The 22,994-nt window shown below is 38.5% G+C and overlaps 1 protein-coding gene and 1 long non-coding RNA gene across 3 annotated transcripts in view; one reads left to right on the top strand and one right to left on the bottom strand.

The window, feature by feature from the left end:
- The window catches only part of LOC116695483 (glypican-5), a 72,955-nt gene that overhangs the window by 31,775 nt on the left and 18,186 nt on the right, over positions 1–22,994 (top strand). For both annotated transcript variants that reach the window (XM_032525763.1, XM_032525764.1), the window contains exons 8-9: positions 14,749–14,869; positions 20,649–20,793. In XM_032525763.1, coding sequence (XP_032381654.1) covers positions 14,749–14,869; positions 20,649–20,793 — 266 coding nt within the window. The remainder of the gene's footprint in view (positions 1–14,748; positions 14,870–20,648; positions 20,794–22,994) is intronic.
- LOC116695485 (uncharacterized) overlaps positions 9,819–22,994 on the bottom strand; it is a 21,567-nt gene continuing 8,391 nt past the window's right edge. The window contains exon 3 of the long non-coding RNA XR_004333468.1: positions 9,819–9,832. This is a non-coding gene — a long non-coding RNA (uncharacterized LOC116695485). The remainder of the gene's footprint in view (positions 9,833–22,994) is intronic.

Raw genomic sequence — 22,994 nt, forward strand, 5'->3', positions numbered from 1 at the left:
GGTGGTGTGTGTGTGTGTGTGTGGTGTGTGTGTGTGTGTTGAGACAGCGCTGTGTGCATCGAGATGTCAGAATGCTTATATTCTGTGTGTATTGCAGGGTGCACGTTGGTATGCTCTAGTTGAAACGTGTGAATGAATGTGTGCGTTGGAGTGCGTTTGTGTGACGTCTGTGAAGGTGTGTGCGTTGGTGCTGCGTGCATGTGTGGCCATTTATCTTGTTACCATTTTAGCTGCCATGTATCACCATAAAAGAGTCTGGAACAAAACTCTCTAACCTTCACAACCCTGTCACCCCCTCCTCCCCAACCACCACACACACACACACACCACACACACACACACACACACACACACACACACACACCACTCTTAAATGTAGCACTTTTGTCCCCGTTTTTTAAATTTAAAAATTATTTTGACTAAAAATGAAACGCAGTCATGGATCACTACCTGAGTAAAGAACTCTTACTGGGATTTCATACTCAATAAGTTCTGTTTCAGATACATGTAGAAAACACAATCCACCAATGTAAATTTAGCTTCTCAACAACAACTGATGATATTTCACTTTATATCAAGCTTATCTAAAGTAACAACACCATAATTTACACCGTAAAGTGCAGCTCAGTAGATGTAACGTCCAAGTGACACTTAACATCTGTCTCACACACTCAATGGGTTGTTACTTAACACCAAATTGTCACACTGAGCTCTGGGCTGGGGGCAGTACAGATAGCAATGCTAAATACTGTAGCACACTTTAGTCATGACCGTGATGTAGTGGAGGCTACGCACGTAACGCCGTTTATGCACCTCTCAAATTCGAAATGGCGTTTTACCCACCTCCAAAGTGCGTTTACCCACCTCTGAATAGCCTATTGTCCCAAAGCCATTCTAAATTAAGCTTATGTCTTTTAGTTTCATATTGTTCATTATTAGTTTCATAGGTTGTTAACCTAAGACGAAGTCCATCATATTGCGCTGCATTACTGTCAGTGTTACTAATCTCTTGCGGTGTTTGGGGTATGGGCCCCCAGCGTTGCCTTCCAGGCAGCGCTACCTGTAAGTACTAGGATTGGGCAATGGTTAGGTGCCTTTAAGTCCGGTTGCAGCGCTGCCTGGAAGTCAAAGTTGAGGGCTCAAACATCAGCGAAGCGCAGACTAAAGTCAAAGATTCGTCGGTCATGTCATACTACCTACATGTAGTTAATGATGAGGGTTTGAAAATGGTAACACTGTGACTTTATGTCAGTTGTTGTGTCTTGCAAAATGTGTGTGAAGCATTAAATATGTGTAACTTTTGGGGACTTGAAGAGTTTTGCTCTGTGTGTCAGTTTAAATATTGTTCTATCATTCATTTTATTGTGTTGCAATTGGAAAAAACTGTATTCACCAACTATTTGTTAATCAATTGTTGGTTTGAGTAATTTTTGTAAGACAAATTAAAGTTCTTTGATTCCAGCTTGTTATATGTGAATATTTTGCACATATTTTTGTTGTCTCTGTTTTCATTTAGTAACTTTATAGATTTCAACCATATAATTCCTTCTGTGATCTTTTTAACAAAACTTTGATTAATGTCTGAACTGAATACTGATGTGTGTCCTATGAGGAACAACCCGTGATAAATGACTATAGCAATGTCTCAGGGTGCACCGGTAGACCGTGGCCCCCCTTATCGGTGATCGCGTCGTGGTCCCACTAGTCGCAGAATATAGTTTACCCACCTCTTTTTTACCACTACACCTCTGGTCATGACGGACAAATTAACTTAACCCAAACACCACATGGGATTTTACATGGTCTCCTGAGCTTTGTATTCCAACATACTGGATCTAAAATGAAACAACAAAATATAACATTCTCTCCAATGGAGTTGCATGTTCACTACTTGTCCATAGAATTACAAATGTAATGAGCATAACTCATCCACAGTACGTGCCTCACTTGAGTAGGCATGCAGTTCCACATATGGTGTCAGAGCAACTGCTCTATTTGATTGGTAGGTCCTACCCATGTGGAGAAGTAATCAGATCCTTTACTTAGGTAAAAGTACTAATACCACACTGTAAACATACTCTGTTACAACCAAAGTCCTACATGAAATGTTACTTAAGTAAAAGTATGTTCATCAGAAAAATGTACTTAAAGTCTTAAAAGTAAGGTATTCAATGCTGAAAAACCTCAAACAATTCTGTCAATCGACTAATGTTCAATTTAGCATTTAATCGTACTTGTAGGCTATATACAGTAATGTGGGTCGTTTATTCATAACACACATCATACTTTATAAGCTACATGTGTTTTATGTGCAAACATCTTCATTTGTAAAGTAACTAGTAATTAAAGGTGTCGATTAATGTAGTGGCAATATTTCTCTCTGAAATGCAATGGAGTAGAATTACAAAGTGCACACAACACACACACACACACACCACACACACACACACACCACACACCCCACCACACACACACACACACACACACCACACACACACACACCACACACACCACACACACACACACACCACACACACACACACAACACACACCTTTCTACGATTCTTGGCCACTCCAGCATGTGTGCTGCTCAACCTCCTCCACTTTCCATAGCATCTCTGGCTCGGAGAAAAACCCCTGTCAGCTGGATAAGCCTCAACCCCAAGAAAGAGAATGTGCACAGTTGAAAGCTTGGACCAATGTCCATATCTTTTATTGTTTCAATTTAGACTTGTCGTCCAATTCTTTTTTAAATCCCTTCTGATAGACTTGGTAGTTACTGAAAGCAACTGAGAAGTACAATGATAGACTTGCTATAAAACTGCAGTACAATTATTAAATTATAAGTAATGGAAATAAATATGTTAATAGTATTCATAAGAATTTTTTTTAAGAATCAATGTTAGCGTAGAGGTAAGATTTATGAAATGTAGTAAAATTGTGTAATGATTTATGAGGGTTCTTCTAATAACTTGGCTGATCTCAGTGTTTATTTATACTCAGCCTTAGGTATTGGCTAAATCGTTGAGGATGAAGGACACATAAAAAGAGAGATTATATTACTCACATTAGATATTACTCAAAGCCACTAAAGATACAGAGAATTAATTGCTTTGCACTTTACTGGCCTAATGATTGCACAGAATCATTATGTGATGATGTTTTGAATATTATAAAATACAGAGTTAGTCCAGGGGGAAATGTAACTGTTAACTGATAAGGTTTATTTTGACACTGGCTTTTCTTTAAGGTAAAGAATGGACAGAATCTAGGAGTAAAGTCTATTGCAAAAAACATGAGCGTCATGACATGTGATAATATGCTGTGTAATTCTTTCTTTGTGATACTCCTGTTGATCAATTCAAAGTGCAACTGATGAAGATGAATTTACCTTGACAATTTTTTCAGGCTGCGACTCTTGTCTCCTCTGGAGCCTTTAAGTAGGAAGACTGGTGGGATACACAAACACACACAACACAAAAGGAGATTGTGGAATTGATTTTCTTCTATGACTTCAGGACAAATATAAAGAAAACCTCTACTCTGTCTCACTTCCCGCATTTATTCCCCTTCTGTGGCTAAATTCTAACTTGCACCAGATATTCTGACCTCTGACAAGAATTCATCTCATATAATTCATCAGATGTAGGCCTCACCTGCGGGATTGCGGCTGCAGACGTCTGGTGAGCAGGCGGGCCCACTGAGGGAGGCAATGTCACATTAAACCTCCCTGAGGTTACTGATGTAGAAGGGCTCTCAGAGGTTTTAAACTGCGAGGTGGTGGGATTGCACTTGGCATCATGGGACCAGCTGCCTGGGGTCCACACACACCTATCTCACCTGAGGAAGAGAGAGTTTGCAGGGCAGTGTTTTGGGCGCTTCTTAGTGGAATGCTAAGTGACTGTCTCACTATCTTATCAGGTGACCGTCCATCATTCTCAATATGTTCTTTCGAAGAGACTTTGAACCCTATTGTTACCATTTTAAATACAAGATATGGTGATCCTGGTATTGCGATGTTTGAAGAAGGTTCAGTGGGGTTTGATAACCACTTGGAGGGAGAGGTAGAACTGGATATTTAACCACTATCAATGTGTTATGTAATTGAACCATTTAGTGAGCACTGAGAATCCAGGGCACTCGTTGATTACTATTAGTTATCAGTTTTTGTCAGTTGCAGAATATGGTGTTATGTTTACAACTTACTACAGGTTGCAGGGATGCTGGGTCCTGTGCAGTCTGCCTTTCAAAGTTATGTTTATTGGTTATTGTGAAATAATAACATTAGATCAGCCTCACGCCAATTTGTCACTCTGTTACTGAAACTTGGTACTAAATTGACCAAATTATCAAAAATCCAAAACCGGCTGCATTAGGAGGCCGGTATAATCAGTTTTCCAACAGGGACCTACTTGTTGCTGAAATTACTGCTGCTTTAAATCCATGTTGCAATCTACCAACTTTAAATGGTGCACTGAACCTGTTAAAGGGTTAGGGGTTATAGCTTTTGGTGATGTGGTTAGTGAATAAGAAGCTTGATCAAATATCCAATTAAGTGGTATTTCCTATTAGCCACAATTAGCAGTGGTGATTATGCTTGTGTATGTTTGTTTACCTCTCAGGAATCTACTCTACTGAATCGCCACAATGTTCTCTCAAGGGATGGCTACTCTATTTCCTTCTCAACAGTGTGTGCGTGCATGAATGTGTTGTGTGGCTGTTGTGTCCGGAGATAACCACAGAAACTTTCTCATCACTCAGAACCAAGCTGCATTTTGGGTATTGGTTGTCCCGCCAACACAGTCTTGTCTGGCACGGATCGATCTGTATTCACACTCAACATACACTCGCACACACACAGACTGAGGGGAACCCCAGATTCTCTGAGAATGAGGCTGTTTTTAGCCCATCTAGGTACAGGGCTTTTGTGAGGACTCCAACTGCCAGGCAGAAAGAAAACCCACGGCCTTCCTCACTCTGGTCCAAAATTCAAATGTCTTTATTATTGAGACATATGAGAAAGATGATTTCACAATCTGTTACTGATCCCTTTTCAAGATTGTTTTATCTGGGCCGATTATGACAAAACAGACTTTGGTAATCAAATCTTTGTTCAGTAGACTGGCATAGATATCGGATCTAAATTTATTTTAATGAAAAATTGAATTAATAAGGTTAAAGCAAACCAACTTGGATACATCTCGCCATCATCCCCTCTGCTTACTGTGGCTGTAACGCGGGGCCCGTGCAGCTGTGCGTGCAGTATTAGCATATCACATGATTTCGGACTGCTAACAGAGCTAACTCCATGGCTTGTGTGTGGCTTCTGGGTTGCAAGGTAGCAGCTAACCGTTGAAGCAACACCACCAAACTCCCCCAGGGGCACCAAGCTCTGATACACCCACCTAGAATAGAAAGGATGGACGGGAAACGAGTTGAAAGGCATAGTGAAGAAAGGAGGAGGGTGAAAAGGGGTGCAGAGGTGACAAATGGTGAAAGGAGAAAGTGGAGAAAGAGACAAGGAAATGTTTCAATTTCAGTGACAATTGACTGGACATATTGCTATAAAACATTGGATGGATTGAAATGAGCCAATGTTTGAGATGACCAGCAGTTTCTATCTCCCGGTGAGTAAGACCGCATTTCTATAAAGCGAGTGCCTCTGTCACGGAGAGGTGTGGTTGCTAGTTGTCCCTCTGCCTTTGCTCTTTTCTGAAGAAGATAACAAGATAGCAGTTGTTTTACCATCACGCTTTATTTTCTTCCATGAAACTCTCAAGCGGGGTGAACAGTGCCATCTTCAAGTTCCTCTATGTGGGCGCTGTTAAAGCAGCCCAGTAAGATGCACAGAAGACACTTCTCTTGGCAAGCTCTTGTATTTGTCAATCAAAATCTAATGTGGGAATGATTTATTGATTACAAAATCTGTGCCATATCAATACACACACAATCCTAAGAGGAATAACATTTCTTTTATGATCATTTTGTAGGTTTTCCAGCTTTATTTGATAAGCAGCTGGGTGAGAAAGGGGAGAGAGAATGGGAAGACATGCAAGATAATCACAGGCTGGAGTTGAACCCTGGACCTCTACGTTAAAGGCATAAACGTCTCAGTATATGTGTGCCTGCTCTCCACTGGGCCAACCTGGCCACTACCCCCAAATTCTAACCTGGATGAGATGACACATATTTTGAAGAGCAAAACATTACTGATATGTCTATTATATACATTTAAATGTCTAAATTAATTTAATAAAGTATGTTTTTTTCTTCTCTTCAAATGTTTACTTTGGAAGTTGCAGGAGATTTAGGGCAGTTAATTTAAAAGATTAAGTACAAACACACACACACACACACACACACACACACACACACACACACACACACAGTTACTCCATTGCTGTGATGGAGATGTTTTTCTGTTAATGGTCTATCAACCATATGAAACAGGCCATGTTGTCTTGCAAGGACATTCTACACAAACAAACACACACACTTTTTATTGCTTTGTCACCATCAGTGCTTCAGTGAAGGCCAGTAAACCTCATATTCAATGGTTCTCCCATTTCTTTGCCTCTGCTGATATTTTAAGATAAATTGAGCGGGACCCCTCCTTTTTAATTGTATATAAATAGCACTCATTACAGTAATACATTTTGTGATGTACACTAATGTATATCAATTTTTTCTTAAAGCTATGCAGATGCTCACACCCCCAGTATTGTTACAATTGTTATAGTTTCATAGATAAATAAATAAAAATCTGATGAAGTCCCTTTTATCTGTAGGTCAGTGAGGTGATGTTTCTGAACATAAACAAGACTGCATGTAAAATACTCAGAAATCCCCAGACTGTGTATCTGTGAACTGTGTTTTAGGGTTTTATTTAGAGAAACAGAAGAGGCGTTACACTCAGCCTGTGTTGGACTTCAGCCAGTCTGTGCCTCTCTGACCTCTTTACATCTTCTTCTCTCTTGCATCTATCCATCCACCCGTTTATTCATTAATTCAGCCATCCATTCATCTCTCCATCCTTCTATTCAGACCTCCGTTCATCTCTTCCGCCCTCTGACCCACTTCACTTACAAATGTCTGTGTTGGTGAGAGTGTGGCTATGTGAGAAAAAGAGAGAACAGCGGCAAAACACAGAATGATGGGAAAGTCTGAGAGTGTGTTATAAAGGAGAGGAGAGCAGATAGTTAGCTCTCTTCTCTCTTATACAGATACATGCTAGCATGAGGATGAAGATGGTCAGACCCCTGTTTAGGCGAAGAAGGGTCCAGCATAAGCAGGCGTCATTTCTTCACATGTCCCAAAGTCAAACCTCACCACAATAGAATACTGTAGTTGAAACATTTATTCCTAATCTTAAAATAGCATCTTGCCAGAATTTTTATCATCAGAATGTACCTATGCCAAAACGATAAAAAAGAAAGAAGAAGTGAAAGAACTAAAATAACTCTTAACATTTCATTTGAAAACAAGCAGGAGAAATGTCTAAAAAATAAATACAATCAGTTTACAATATTTACAATATTCAACAACTTTAAGTCAAAGTCTCAGAATACAACTACCAGTGAGTAACCTTGAATGACTTGAACAATTTGGAGACCAAATAGTAAACAATTCTATCAGCTGCCAACCCAAACCAAAGGCCCTAGGCCGTATATATACTGAGGCAATGGCAGAACACAACTGGCAGCAGACTTGTCCTATTCCGCCTGGCCAGTCCACCAAGATCCACCTACACAGATTAGAGAGTAGAGCACAGCGTAAGTGACAGTGGGTCATTACGAGATACACATTCAGTTACAACTGTTATTAGAATAACCATTAAAATTACACCACTTGGCAGGTACAATGCTTTTATTTTGTAATAAAAATACAGAAATAATCCCATACACATGATGCAAAATCAAAAGGTATTCGGCCATATACAACACACTACAAATATATTCCACACTCTTACAATAAACACATTTTCCAAACATCACCATATTCACCATTTTTTTGTGCTTTTTATTTCATAATAGATGCAAATTGGCTTTCAAAATAACTGATAAAGACTCAATATATGTGTTCTTCTACATAATAATAAAGGACATTTTAGATCATACAAGTCACAGCTGTAATAAGAATCTTCCAACCTTTCTCTCTTAGTGCTGCCCCATCTTTAGGTAATTTCAAACGGCCTTTTTTCCATCTTTGAATGTTTCTGATTTAAATGAAACAGGGGAGGGTGATATTATTACTTGACTGACTGGCCTTTTGAACAAGATAGTTTAAGTATGCTGCTATGAGATAGAGTAATTGTGGTAGATAATCGGGATTATGAGTTCCATAATGGAGCAGCCCTAATTTAAACTGACTAAACTGAACTCTTTATGTCAGCAGTTAGAATTGTAATAGCTGTTTTGTTCCAGAAGAGGGAAGCATGTTATTACCATCCTTAGTAACAAGCCACTAAGACTGCTTCCACCTCTGAAGTACTGCCACACCCGATGTTTTGATTGATTGATTTGGATTTGATATTTTGCGTTTTTTAAAGCCTTACAATTTGTTTTACATCACCCATTGATGCGCTACAGAATCAGAAAAACACTGTCAAAAGAAGGCAGAGAAAGAATTGTCTGGAGGGGGTGAAGAGTAATGTGAAGAATATAGAAAGTGAGACTAAGTGCATTTTTTCCAAATCTATCCAACCCACAGCATATCGCTTCCATCTCTTGTACAAGAGGTACATGTATAAGCCTCAGGTGTGTGTGTGTGTGTGTGTGTGTGTGTGTGTGTGTGTGTGTGTGTGTGTGTGTGTGTTGTGTGTGTGTGTGTGTGTGTGTGTGTGTGTGTAATAGAGCTATGAAATGACTCCACAGGAATGCAGCTTGATTTTACAATTGAGATTGTGACTCTTATATTACACCTCTTCAGATCAGATTCTATTTTCTCAGAATCTCTCAGATTAGATTACTATGCCAGAGGTAATTTCATTTTCACTGTGTGTGTGTGTGTGTGTGTGTGTGTGTGTTTGTGTGTGTGTGTGTGTATATGTGTGGGTGGGTGGCTGTGTTTCCATGCATGCCACAGTTGCTTTAAACGTTACCGTTAACCACCCTGCAGTAACCGAGGGCAACAGCGGAGCAGTTTTGTCATTATGGTGCTGTTGATTTATGTCCGTCGTTCTCCAGATCTTATTAAATGTCACTCTATGTGTCACACACAGCACACTTTCTGCAATGTTTCATCTCCTCAAAGAGACAGAGAATCCAGATCTGTTATCTGGCCAACAGCTTATTCACAGCACTGCCAATTTCAAATACATTCAGCAAATGCTTTAGAGGTGAAGATGCTGTTGATATATTCCCCTTCACTTGAATACAAAGCACAATCCACGAGGTGTGATTTATCACCGAAACTGACAAAGAAGATTTATTCGTTTGCCAAATGGTAATTAGGCTACAATTGGTAATTGAAAATGCATTGTTTTTTGTAGCTTCAGTAACCTTTGCACATAATACTCATGTTTATTTGTCATATATTTTTACAAACTGATAAAAGAGGGAAAAGATGTGATGTATGCAAGTCCAATCAATGACACTGATTTCCTTGTTGTGCTTGACCTTACTCATTTTAAACTGAATAATACTGAGAGCAGTCAAGTTAAAACAAATAAAGCCAACCTCTCTTCACCTCAGCCTCAGTAAATCTGATGGCTGTTAAGCATTAAGTGAGAATGCTTTCAACAGATGTTTAGTTGCTGCTGATAGAGTGTTTTAAGAATGTCTCACCCAGAAAATAACAAATAGTTGTATACAGCCAACTCTGCCAAATTTCCCTTTCAGCTTTTTACTGTCAGGCTGTATATTAGACATCCAATGGGGAAAACATTAATAATGTATCTTTCCATTACATGTTGCATATTCAGATAGTCATGGACATTGGCTCATGTGGTCCCTCTGCCTTTGCAGTGGAGATTACAGTGACCCTAATAAATATTGTTGTCCTACCTGCCACTTATCCTGGAATTACTATTTAATAACTGTATGTATTCCTCTTGAAGCACGCCATGTCATTCTGATCTTAGAGTCAATCCTAGCGCCACATTACATGTAAAGTTAGCTGTAAATAATTTAGACAATAGGACTATTGTCCTGTATATTATATTATTTTATTAAATGTATTCATATATTTGTTATTTATTTATTATATATACTGTATAAGTATATTTTATATATATATATATATATATATATATATATAAATATATATATATATATACTTATATATATATATATATATATATATATATATATATATATATATATATATATATATTAATAAAAAAAACATTTGATACAGTTGATATTCTTTACTTTTTACAAAGATTGTCCCATTAGGAGTCAGAAGGGATGGCTGTAATTAGTTGCAGAGCTATTTAAGACTCATTCCATGTGCGAGGGTAGGGACAGCCCAATCTGAATACTGTACATGTAATGACATTTTTTGCATTCTTATAGTCAAATATCTTTATCCAGACGATTCACTAATATACTGTGTCGCTGATTCTGTTCAAGTAGCTACAGAAAAATTACAACTTCTCTTTTAAGGTCCTATGACATGGTGCTCTTTGGATGCTTTTATATAGACGTTAGTGGTCCTCTAATACCATATCTGAAGTCTCTTTTCCAAAATTCAGCCTTGGTGCAGAATTACAGCCACTAGAGCCAGTCCCACAATGAGCTTTCCTTAGCATGTGCAATTTCTCTGTCTGATATTAAGGAGGAGAGGCGGGCGGGACATCATGGCTTGTTTCTAATGGGTGGGCCAAATTTACTGGGCGGATAAAGCAGAGAAAGGGGAGGTAACCTTTCCCCTTATGATGACATAAGGGGAAGATTGGCCCATCTGAACTTTCGTTTTCTCAAAGGCAGAGCAGGATACACACGGCTCGGTTTACACCTATCGCCATTTCTAGCCTCTGGGGGACCATAGGCTAGGGGAACGCATATTAATGTTAAAAAAAAACTCATAAAGTGAAATTGCCATGCCATGGGACCTTTAATAAACTGCAAGATGCTAATTATCCATAATGATAATTGATGCAAATACAAACACATGTATACTGTGCTCAATATCTAGAGATATACTGGATATATTAAACTCATTGCTTTTTAACAAGTTTTTTTTATATGTTTCAACCATCAGCTGCTTGTGATTTACACAGTCTTTACTCCAGTTTGACTTGACATTACTTGAGGTAATTACAATACCTATCACAGAATTTATTATGATTAGTTTGTTTGGTCTTCCTTTACTGAGATAAATATTAACCCTTGGTGATTACTTATCTACAAATTTCTTGTTGGAAAATTGTCATCTTGTATGTATCCTGCAATGCTCTAAAAGGAATGACTGCTGTGATGACTTCAAAACCCAAACACTTTAAACACCTCAATAACTTCAAAGATATACATGATAATGATAACTATGTTAATTATTTAGTTCTGTTTGTGTCTGTTTATATTTATGAGTTATTTTATAATTTATTGTTATTTGTCAGTGTAACTGTAAACAGGGTGTTCGCGTGTGTGGAAAAAAAAAGGCAAGTTTCATCAAACCTTGTATAAATAAATGTCAAATCAATTACCTGTCACTCTTGGCTTTATTGTTACCAATAAAGACACACATTTTGAGCATTTATGCGTTAAAAGAAAATATCTGTGAGGTGTTGCCAGTCGCCAGGGTGTGTAGCAGATTCATTGCACGTGTGGTGTTGACACTGATCTCTAAAATCTTTGCTGGAGTCTAAGGAATCTTGGGATTTCCCCCTGGGGCACAGTGTGTGGTTTCTAATTGTTCTTTTTTTCATCCTCCCTCCTCACCATTCTCTTTTTCTGTCTTTTTTCCCTTCTCTTTCCTCTCATATTTTGCTTGCTTTTATTGCCTTGGATTTTATAAATTAGTTAGGGGGTTTGCAGATCCTTTCATCAGGTGCGTTTACATGTGGTCCAATATTATGTTGTCACGGATACTCAATCACTCTCTTTTGGGAATGTTGGTACATGTAGCCTGTCCTGTTCTTATCAACCATACTTTCTCATTTGAAGAAACGGTCAAAGAAGAATTTATGTCTTGCAGTGATTAGCAGTGGTGCACCGTATGATCTTTTGCTGTTAATTGGACATCTTTGTAATCAATGTAAGCAGTTTCCATGGTGATTTGTGTTTGGAATGTACCTTTCATTTATGTAGCAGCAATACAAAAGAGATCAATGAGATATGGTCTTATAAAATGGTGTTATAAGACTAGTGGGTTAGCCTGCTAATTTAGGATTAACGCAGACTTCCATATTCATAAGGCTTGCTAACTTTTCTGTGTGCAGTGTGGATAACTTCTTCTGGAGCATTTTAAGAAAATGTATAAATGGCTACTGGCACAGTTATTGTTGCAGGATGAGTTATACACATTAAAGATAAAAAGGTGATTATGCTCATATATAATTATTTCCATCAGTCGTTGGTTCATTGGTGCCTATTGCATGTTGAACATTTCAGATTATGAATAGAATAGTTTTACCCATACACACATAGCTGCTGAAGCTTCACATTGAGCCTACACCATAGCTGATGGGTGTCCCCTTAATAATTTAACTATAGTCTCATGAGTAAAGAAACAATGTGGACTGTCCCACCATAGGTTACATCACAAAGTAAATTAAAGAATGTAGACTGTAGATAAAAGCACAATACGGACTGATCATGCATGGATCTGTCTAGCATTGCATATCTGATTCTGAACTACTGTATTTAAATCAAAACATGTGCCCTTAGTTTCAACCATTAAACCATCTTTAAAAAATGTGAGTAGTATTTGCACACTGAAAAAAAGCTCCCACTAATTTATGTAAACAGTATTACAGTCAAACAGACCTTAATCAATTGCTCTTTTCTTCTGGCCATTATGTTAAATCATTTACAATGCAGTTTCTCTCCAGTATTCTTCTCTGCATTGCCCAGCAGAAACTGTATAATGCATCTCATCATAAAACATAAGAGCAAAACTGGTTGTAATTCTGTTTTTCCCATACACACTCAGCAACTTAACATGTTGAACGTGTCAGCAGTATAATGTTTAATTTATTTTCATTTATCGCCATATCTGTTGAAGTTGTGTGCTATATCTTTTTCCCCACTGCATCTTATTATTTTTGACTCTCTAATGACCTCATTTTCCCATGAGGATCTGTAGTCCCATTCATTCACTCTCTCATGGATTGCCAATGTGACAAAAAGACTAAGCTGGACTTGTTTTGTGAGTCGGACCTCAAGACATGAACACTTCGATTAAAATAAGACTGTAACCATTATTTAATCCTTTTATTAAGTAAAATGTATGTATGAAAACGCAATCTATAAAAATAAAATTATTTGTGAAAGTTAATTAGAGACTTCATGCATCTGACTAAACTTTCTGATGAGATCGGATTCCAGGGTTAGCATGGCTCCAGATGCTGGGGTCTTCACTACTACACCATATCTTGGCATTAGTCAAGTATATATTTTTTTAATGTCTGCTCCCAGGTTCCCACAACCCGTTCCCTTTGTTGCCATAGCCAGAGTGTGTTTTCGAGGGTGTGGACTCAGCGGTTACTGAGTTGGTTGCTGATTGTATTAGCTAGCAGAGCTGGTTTGGAACGGGGAGACTTGGAATCGTATGACTCATTTTCTTTTCTCTCACTTCATCTTCCTTTTGATCCACCCACTGCAACCCCCCACACTAACAAAATGATGTGATACTCACTTATAGCCCACTACAGACAGAAACATCAATGTGCAAGATGACCAAGAATCAAACTCTGTGATGATGTTCATTTGCCACATTCAAGCCACTCTACCCAATATGTCATTTAAATTAGTTCAGTATGTTATGTAGCTGCAGAAAAAAATGCTATTCAGAAAAATCATCCAGAAGAAGCAGTGAGAAGAAGCCAAAAACCAGTGGACAACCATTATTCATAGCTGGTAGCAGGCCAAATTACATTTAACTTAAAAGACCCGTATCGTTCCCATATACACGTTAAAACCTCTGCTCTCATGGTAGCAAAATAACACACACTTTGGAAATGGTGCTGGGAGTCCAGTAACCATTCAAATCCATCACTAAACTCAAAGTATACCACTTAACTGAAAAATACTACCTAAAAATATGTATAAGTATATAAACAAATACTGCCTTTGAAATTGTACTCAGTAAAAGACAAGAAGTACTAGCAGTCAGATATTTTTAATTTGTAAAAAAAAAAGAGACATTTTATGGAGTTGATTGAATCATTTTATAACCTGTTCTTAATAACATCTCCATGACTTCAACAAAGTAATTAAGATTAAAATCAGTCTGGCAGAAGATAAACTCATGTCACCATAGCTGAACGTCTCAAATGACTCCTCTGCTTGAATAAAAGTCTGTTTCATTTGCCAGGAGTTAACTTATTTTAGTGTGTGTGTGTGTGTGTGTGTGTGTGTGTGTGTGTGTGTGTGCGCGTGTGTGTGTGTGTGCGTGTGTGTGTGTGTGTGTGTGTGTGTGTGTGTGTGTGTGTGTGTCAGCACATGAAGTGAATCACTACACCCTGACTAAACACAATAGTATTGGGACTGTGGGAAAAATGGGGCATCAGAGCAACACACACACACGCACACACAGTACTGGGACAGAAAGTACTTAATGTCAATCTCTTCTTGTTTCTTCCTGTAGTTATGCAGGTCTTGTGGTTGGCAGCAGTTTAAAAGCCCAGAAGGAGAACCCAGAGATGACCGTCCGTAATACAGATCCTGTGCTGAAGGGGGCGAAACAGAGGCTGGAGCAGCTAACACAGGTACACACACACACCCATGAATAAGAAAAAGAGGTGAGGTAAATGTTGGCACTCATCATTCTCACAATTTTACATTCTTGACAAACCTTGTAAATGTTTCACTTGCTTTCAGTGAGATAAGCCATTCCAAAGTTTATGTTCACAGGAGTTAGCTTTTTGAAACACTAATTGCCTACAGATAGCAATATTGATTGGTTGGTCCATTTTTCATCAACACCATCCAGAGCAAGTCATCTTGATATAACATTAATATATAGATTTGTGGTCCCCAGATGATGATGATGGTTTTGTTATTCTGGTGAACTCATGGTCTTTAAATATATCCTTATCTATGTATATAACATCCTGTCTGGATAGTTAACCGCAGGATGACAACTATTGTGTTTTTTTGACCCTCTGACTTTTCTCCTAGCACCACTATCAGGAAAATGTCCTCTTACACTCAATCTATTGGGCAGACGGTCATGAAATTCTCCCCCAGAGACATATTCCATTTTAGACACATTAGCTTTCTTTCTTGCAGCGTCATCCTCAGGCCAAAATGTCAACTTTGCATCAGCATTAACAAACCTTATAATGTTGAAGGCATGCCAGCGTATACATATATGGAATTGATATATTGAGATAATAAAGTCAGTGTATTTCTTTCTTTGTCTTTAACCATTCCACAATAGCGTAAGCTGTGACATATTTTTGCATTGGGCTGGGATATTAATGTATCCCACTGGACAGACTATGCAGTGGCCTCTGTTGTAAAACTGTATTTTGGAGAACTTAAGTGTTGATGAAGTTGTAATCTTACAAGAGGATCTGAAGGTGATGTTATAACTTTTTCCATAAGCATTAATATCTTCTGTAATCACCGCCCTAATGGTCAGAATTGTTGTAGTGCAGTATTAGGTTCAGCCTCTTGGTGTTTCTCGTGTGATGAACATAAAAACTCCACACAGAAAGGCCCAGATTCAAATCCAGAACCTTCTTGCTGTGAGGTCACAGCGCTAACCATTGGGCCACATGCTGCCTGTGTGTGTGTTTGTGTGTGTGTTTGTGATGTGTTCTCATCCTCATCTGGGTCTCAATCATTCATTATCACCTCATGTGTGAACTGCTGCTTAATCCAATAAACTTTAATGTCAGCGCTCTGAACAGATGCAGATAATGTCATGCAATAATACATGCATTAATTCAACAATTAAACTGGATTTATGCAGCCTTTTCAAAACTCTGAACAGCATGGTAATATGGTGTTATGATTTGCACGAATGATTCATAAAATCATGGGAATATGACTCCATAAAATGGAACATCAAGGTTATCCATAATGATGATTCATTATTAATTATGAGGACCATGTGGCTGTTTTGGGTCCCCTTTGTGACAGTCAGACAGGCTGATAGACAGACAAGGACAGACAAGTAGAGACATACTGAGAGGAGGACCCAGCAAACAAGCAAAGAATTCGACAATGAAACGTATGGAACGATAGCCATTTAAGGACATGGCTGGCAATATTCTGTATTTTGGTAATTGTTTGCAAATTCCTTGATAAGATCAAAAATCTTTATTTTTATCTTTATCTTTATATTTGCCAACACTCCAAGCCAGTCTGTGGTACTTACAGGTCATGGATATATACTTTTTTTTGTTTAAAAGGCAACAGGTCAAACAGAAATGGTTGGGGACTATTTTCAGCTACAATATTTGCTGTGCTAGCAAAGATTTATGGCAGCAGTATTTCATTTTTTTTTTTTCTTTTTTTTTTTTGGAACACACTCTTTGGCACAGTGGACTAAGCTGTGTCAAGCTTTGGATACACAGGAAGAAAGATCAATTCATCATTGGTTTTGGTTAATAGGATTTGTGTAACCAACAAAACTACAGAATATCAACAGACTTATCCTTTAAAGTACATGCTTATTGGTTCAAGAAATCAATTTGAAAGGAATCAGGTATACTCATAATATGTTTTGGTGTTGCAGCAAGATCTTTCAACGCTGACTGTCTGAGGGCTTTATTGTAAGGTCAAGAGTGAAAATTGTAGTTTGTCAAGAGGAATCTGAGAAACTCTTTTAAAAGTGTTGGTGGTTTTGGAATCATAATGGAAAAACCATGGGATGGCACATGCTATGGTTTATTTTAATTTTGTTGCTGTTGAGGCTCTTTCTGTGCTCCGTCTAATTTTGGTGGTGAATCCATTAATCATGCTGCATTTACATTGTAGAAATGTTAAGTCAGCATCCCTTCCCTGCCATACACACAAACTACACACGCACCATGCAATCACTTATGTATGAGATTTGCTTTCTCAGGCCCATTAATTCTATGTAACCCATACATGTCCTGTTCTTTCATTTAAAGACTATTAAAGCTTCTCTGAATCTTCTAACATTCACTAAAACACCCACGCACGCACACACGCACACACACACACACACACACACACACAATGAGGATAGGAAAAGTGAGATCAATGTTGTAAAGCATCCCGCTGAATTAATGATGGTAATGGTAACAGGCCACAAGTCAGATATAACACAGCTCATCTGCATTGCAAACTATTTTCAGTTAGAAACTGTGTGCATCCTTTCCATCTTTTTGAAACATTTGGCGAACAAGTTTAGAGTCAACTTTAGAAATGGCAGAGGCTGTGCTTCTTTCAGGTACATGTGCTTTTGAATGTGAGGTGCACACATTAATGCACACCAATTAATAATAACTATTCTATTTACTTTTCATGCCTGTCATGTGGACCATTTAAACACTTGCACTTCTAGGATTAGAGCAGGAACAAAATATGAAACAAGACAAAGAAGCATCTTTGGAATTTTAATTATGTCAGTGTTTAAGAGGGCTGCATTTCTGTCTGTTGTTCCCTCAGTCTCTTCTTATCTTTCATTGTCCCAATTTTGTGTTGTGTTAATTAGACTTTTGCATCAGTGGGTTGTGTTTTACGCAGGCTTTGCCCTCTAATGGGATTATATTAGTGTAGCCAGTGGCCTATCCGTGCAATAAAAATTTGTATGTACATGCTTAGCCAACCAGGATGAGCTTAATCAACCCTGTGAGGGCTGCCCCTGCATATTAAAAGGGCACCTGTCTCACCATTTCTAGAGTGTCGCTTAAATACAGCTAGCCTGCTTAACTTTGTTCAGGAGAGCGTTCCTGTTTCATCAGAGCTGCAGTTAATATCTGCATTGTTTAAAGGAATAGTTGACATTTAAGGAAATATGCTTATTCAATTTCTTGTTAGGCATACAAAGAGAGATAACACTCTTATAACTCTTATATCTCCAATGTCAGTGTGACAGCTAGACTCCAGGAAGCCAATTAAGAAAACTGTAGCTACGGTTATATTTCTGTAATGAAGTGAATTTAATGGCGCAGTTATCTTTCAGATTTTTATTTCAGCTTTTTGTATGCATATGGTGCTTATGCCTTCATATGGCCAAAGACCAGTGACATTAAAGAGGTGGTTCAGAGTAATTTCCCCCTAGGGTCCTTTGCACCATGACCTCGAGCCAAAGACTCCCCCCAGAAGCTTTTTTACCTATGTCGAACATTGGGCAAGTTAGCCCTATTAACTAAATGGCTTATTGCAGGCGCTATTGGAACCAATGTGTATCTCTTAATTACCCCACTAATAATGCCCCAAGTGGCAAGAAGCGAGAGAACAGAAGAAGAGATCAACAAAATGGCATGGTCTTGGTGGAAACATTGCTGTAATATGTTAGTTTTCTCCCCCAGTCCTAATTTCCTGTCTGATGACATGATGGTGAATCACTGCACTGAGTCTCCATGTCCCTTCAGACATGCTGTCATATAATAATCTTGGTTTCCCCTTGTTTCCAAGGGTTTCCCTAAACCTACATTACAGTGGAGGCTAGATGCTCCACCTTATGTGTCCGACCTGCATCTATCCAGCAGGGAAACTCAACCTAAAACATAGGTAGACAATGTTAATCATTGCTATTTTTGAACTGTTAAAAAATACCAATTAACGATTTATCTTGGGCTTTTGGTCATTTATTCAAATATGAAGCAACATTGCACACATAATAAAGGTAGGTTATAGCCCTGTTTGTTAAGCACATACTGTAAATGTTGCCTGTTTACATTATATATTATACTACATGTCCGTGCTTGTCTTTGTTGCAGTCAATCACATGTGCAGTGCATTATAATTATGTGTGGGTCTACTGCTCTACAGTGAATTGTATACTGTTTGCCTGATCAGTGTGCATTACATTGTGCACCACAATATACTGTATAGCAATAGCTTATACTGTACAATATGTTCTTGCGTTAAAGGGATTATATTTGCAAGGCAGAGTAAAGCCATGTTTAAATATTGGAAAGGAGAATGGATTTGGCTGTCTACCAACTCAGAAGCATTGGCACCGTTGTTATACCTGCTCTTACTTTTAATGACAAGGTCTAAAGTTGGAAATTATAAAATCTATAAGAGTTGACTCTCAGCCTTTGGAGTATTTGATTTTCCAGAACAATTTCACCACTGTAAGGTAACATAAATCATTATATGATAGATGTTACAATCTTGGTGGCACTGCTGCATTTATAAAAATGTTATCTAGAACAAAATAGAATGAGATGTCAGTACAATATATCTTTTTCCTTATTAAAACCAGTGGCTGTTTGCCTTATCTCTGTCTCTGCACTCAGCTGGAATTTATATATTACCCACCTTGACTCCCTACTATACACATTCATCATGCTGTGAACCAATATGTTCCTGTATATGTGTGAAAACCTAATAACTCCCATTTTGGTGTGTCATAGTTTCTGACTTGGCCAAAAAGTATGCGTCCTTTATGAATTAATCAAATTCTACAACCATTGATTGAAACTAATCCACAATGCCTATATTTGAATTTAGAAGTCCACAAAATGGATGTTTTTGATATTTTTTTTAATCCCTGATTAGCGGAGCTTTAGGAGACGTGAGGTTTCAATCCGGCATCCCAATTATGTAACATGCCACAGTACCCACGCTGTGACTTAACTGAGCAGTATGGATTCACGCAGAGAAAGCATGTCCTCAATTACCCTTTAGTCTGTAAAAAGTTCACATCAATTCACACGACATTGCTGACCTTTGACTTCATCACGATTAGCTGTTTGTAATGTTTGGGATTCGTGGGTTGAACCTTATTCTCCTTTGCACTCACTGTATCTCATTCTCAGGTCAGCTAAATGCCAAACATGTAAAGCACACATACAGAGTTTACAACCACACTAGCAGCTCTGGGAGGCTAATTGCTTTGATACATCAGCATGCTAACAAGTTCACAGTGACATGTAGGTGTTTTACAGGTATAATTACAGTCTCAGCTATGCCTTTAAGCATGCTAACATTTGTCAACTAACACTAACACAAAATTCAGCTGAGGCTGATGGAAATGTCAGTACATTTAGTTTGCAAGTATTAAGTCATACATCAAAATGTTGGACAAGTATCAATTTTGACTTGATGATGGTGCTAGATGAGAAGTCAGACCAACATTGCCATCCAAAGAGCCACTTGTATGTAGGGCTGGGCAATATATCAACATCAAACAATGAGACTTGATATTGTTTTAAATTTTGGATATTGTGATATGACACAAGGGTTGTCTTTTCCTGGTTTTAAAGGCTGCATTACACTAAAGTGATCTATATATATATATATACATAGAGAGAGAGAGATTTTCTTTCATATTGCCCTGCTCTACTTGTATTGTAGTGTTTATGAACATTTGTATTGCATGTGGGTTTTATTTAGGAGGTATTAGTGGACCTCGGCTGGGTGAGCAAAACCAGAGGAAAGGTGGAAGAAGAGGAGGAGGGAGGGAGTGCACAGACAGAGAGAGGAAGCGGAGATGACTGCGATGATGAAGATGGCTGTGAAGCTTCTGGTGTGGAGAATGGTAAGTCATAAACACACACAAATTGACATATAAACACTCATGCAAAAATAGAGGAACACACATTAGCAAAAATACAGCCACACATGTAAACACATGAATTGATGCACACTTCCAAGCTTGTCTTTTGCTTGTGGACATAAGGATTCAGAATAATACATAACACATTAGCATATAGACGTATACACTCACACACACACACACACACACACACACACACACACACACACACACACACACCCACCACACACACACACACACACACACACACACACACACACACACACACACACACAGGGTTGTGGCACTATCCTTGAGGACCTGTCATGACATAATGCATTCCCTAGCCCTTACCCTGACCTCAACCATCACAGCTAAATGCCTAACCATAACCCTTACCCTCACCATAACCATAACCTAGTTTTAATCCTAATATTAAAACCTAAAAAAAAAGTCTTAACCCTCAAACAGCCCTTTAAACTTCTGGGTCCATCATTTTGGCCCCACAAAGCTGTTGGGACCCCACAAGTATACTGAACTCCTGGTTTTTGGACCCCACAAATATAGTTAAACAAGACTGCACGCACGCACGCACGCACACACGCACACACAAACACACACACAGTTCAATGGCATTGTGGAGGTTTTAAAATGCAGCAGCCTCCACCACAAATCGTGTGCCAGCAGGGAAATGCCCACAGGGAGGGATGGAACTAAGAGATGGATTCAACTAGCCTCTCCTTCTCTCTCTCTCTCTCTCTCTCTCTCTCTCTCTCTCTCTCTCTCTCTCTCTCTCTCTCTCTCTCTCTCTCTCTCTTGCTCTTGTTTCCTCGCTCTCTTTTTCCATCTCTCTCTCTCTGCTGGTCTCAGCAGTTTATTTCCCTCTCGGCCGGGATAAAGAATGCACTAACATCCAGATCATCCCAAAAATGAAAAAAATGAACTGTAATTATTCATTTATCTCTTGACATATTCACTGGGCTCATGCTTATACATAATACATGGGTGGGTCACAGGGAGGTCTGGGGACCCTTTGGTGCATTGAGGGAATAATATGGAGTGAATGTAGTTAAAATTAGCTGTAACTAGTGGGGTGCTCGTTTGCAGTGCGGGTCTGTTCGGAAAGGGCCAATGGCTTGTTTCCCAGTATTCTTATTTTCACAACTTAACTGTGTAAATTCCACGAACATGGGACACAAAATGTAGTTATAAAACGCTTGGTTCCCGCTTGCAGCGTTGTTGGGTGGCATATCTATTCAAAGCATTCTCGAGAATCAACTCAACCAATGGTAAATGGTAAATGAACTGCAATTATATAGCGCCTTCCTTCTTTGCCAGACAAAGCGCTTTACAATTTTCCTCTCATTCCCCCATTTACATACATTGATGTTAGCGGAGCCGGATGTATGTATTTTCCATTTCCTTTTGCTTTCTTTGTGTTGGAATTTTAAATTTGGTAGATTAATGAGGACTATTGTGGACTGTTCCTCAGATCTCTGCATGGTAAATTGAGACAGGACTATCTGTCCAATCTGAGTTTTCTCTCGCACAACTCTTTTGCAGTGGCTCTGTGCAGAGTTTAGCACCACCCATGATGATTCTGATTGGTTTAAAGAAATGTCATTGAACCAGAGCACGTTTTCCTCCCAACCCTGAATGCTATGTGGAGTAGCCAGACCACTCCCCGCCCCTGCTGTTGTACTGCGTTTGCGGGAGACACACACTCATACTTACACACACACAGAGGTTTCTTGATTTATAGTCAGATTCAAATTGTTGATTAGAAAATGTTGCTCTATGTTGAGATTTATTGTGTTCTGTTTTTGACCTGAATAACATTTTGGTGCCCAGCATTCTCTGTAGTCTTACTGTGCGGTTACGGGAAGATTTATCAAAAGAAACCAAGGGAGTTCTTACATAAATTGTACCACTCTTTTCAATGCAAGAAGTATGTTTTTGAGTTCTGTAGTAGGCTTGGGAAATATGAAAGGGATTTTAATTAAAACCTATACGCACCTACAGTAAGTAGGTGTTTAGGTTATAGGTACTTTGTTTAAGTATTTCTTTTAAAATCTAAAGACTATATATATCTATGTATAGCAATAATCAAAATGAAAAAGTAAAACACTCACAAACAAATTACAAACAACATGAGTTTGTCAACAGATTTGATAATTGTTCTTCCTTAAAATACAGGGGGCATA

This window comes from Etheostoma spectabile, chromosome 9 (genome assembly GCF_008692095.1).
Source record: "Etheostoma spectabile isolate EspeVRDwgs_2016 chromosome 9, UIUC_Espe_1.0, whole genome shotgun sequence".
NCBI classification, from domain to species: domain Eukaryota; kingdom Metazoa; phylum Chordata; class Actinopteri; order Perciformes; family Percidae; genus Etheostoma; species Etheostoma spectabile.